The 790-nt window shown below is 57.0% G+C and overlaps 1 protein-coding gene across 1 annotated transcript; it reads right to left on the bottom strand.

The window, feature by feature from the left end:
- Window positions 1–334: 334 nt before the first annotated feature.
- LOC108865149 (wiskott-Aldrich syndrome protein homolog 1-like) lies at window positions 335–790 on the bottom strand. Its single transcript, XM_018641879.1, has one exon. The coding sequence runs from the start codon at window positions 788–790 to the stop codon at window positions 335–337; it is 456 nt and encodes a 151-aa protein (XP_018497395.1).

A 790-nucleotide genomic window follows, 5' to 3' on the forward strand; every position in this document is an offset into this window, starting at 1 on the left:
TCTCAGTGACGAACAGAGCGGGACGACGGCAAATCTGGGGAATGTGTACGTGGGGCCTAGGAATCATCTGCGATAAACCCGTGAGAGCTCCTTGGCAGCTCCCGAAACACGGAGGCTCGAGGATCGATTTCTTCCACCTTCCGAGAGCGATCGGTGCGACCTAAATCTTTGCTTGAAGCTTTTGCGGGAGGGTGGAGAATTCTAGTGTCGCATCGACCAACGATCGCAGAGAATTCGCGGAAGTTGGGTCTTATAATTGATGAGAACTTTAAGGATGAGAGGAAGAGGCGTCTGTTTTTTTCAACGATTCAGCTCATTTTATTCGTTCGGTTGCTCATTGTGAATTAGTAAATACTCCTGCGATCTGAACATCTTCTATGACGGGCTGTTTCACCACCACGGGGGCCACTGGCGGCAGGACCACAACGAGAGGAGCAATGGGCGCTGGAGCGACAGGAACGATGGGCGCAGGCGCCGGTGCGACGGGAGCGACGGGGGGCGGCAACACAGGAGCCACGGGAGGGGGCACGAGAGGAGCCACGGGAGGGGGCGCCAGAGGAGCCACGGGAGGAGGCGCCAGAGGAAGCAGTGCAGCTTCCGGAAGGGCAACTGGTGGTACCACAGGCTCGTCAACAACTTTGTTCGTGTTCTGAAGGATGATCGAACTGCCTCGCCCGTGGTTCGGTGGAGGTGTGGGTGGCGGTGTGGTTGTCGGGGCGGCTGTGGTCGTTGGCAAGAAGGAGCCCAAAGTCACGGCTGCGAAGATGCAGATCAATGCAATGGTCTTCAT

This window comes from Galendromus occidentalis, unplaced genomic scaffold, assembly GCF_000255335.2.
Source record: "Galendromus occidentalis unplaced genomic scaffold, Mocc_1.1 scf7180000076352, whole genome shotgun sequence".
NCBI classification, from domain to species: Eukaryota; Metazoa; Arthropoda; class Arachnida; order Mesostigmata; family Phytoseiidae; genus Galendromus; species Galendromus occidentalis.

Excerpts from the sequence above, each read along its gene's own strand:
- LOC108865149 (XM_018641879.1), bottom strand. The coding sequence starts at position 790 with ATGAAGACCATTGCATTGATCTGCATCTTCGCAGCCGTGACTTTGGGC.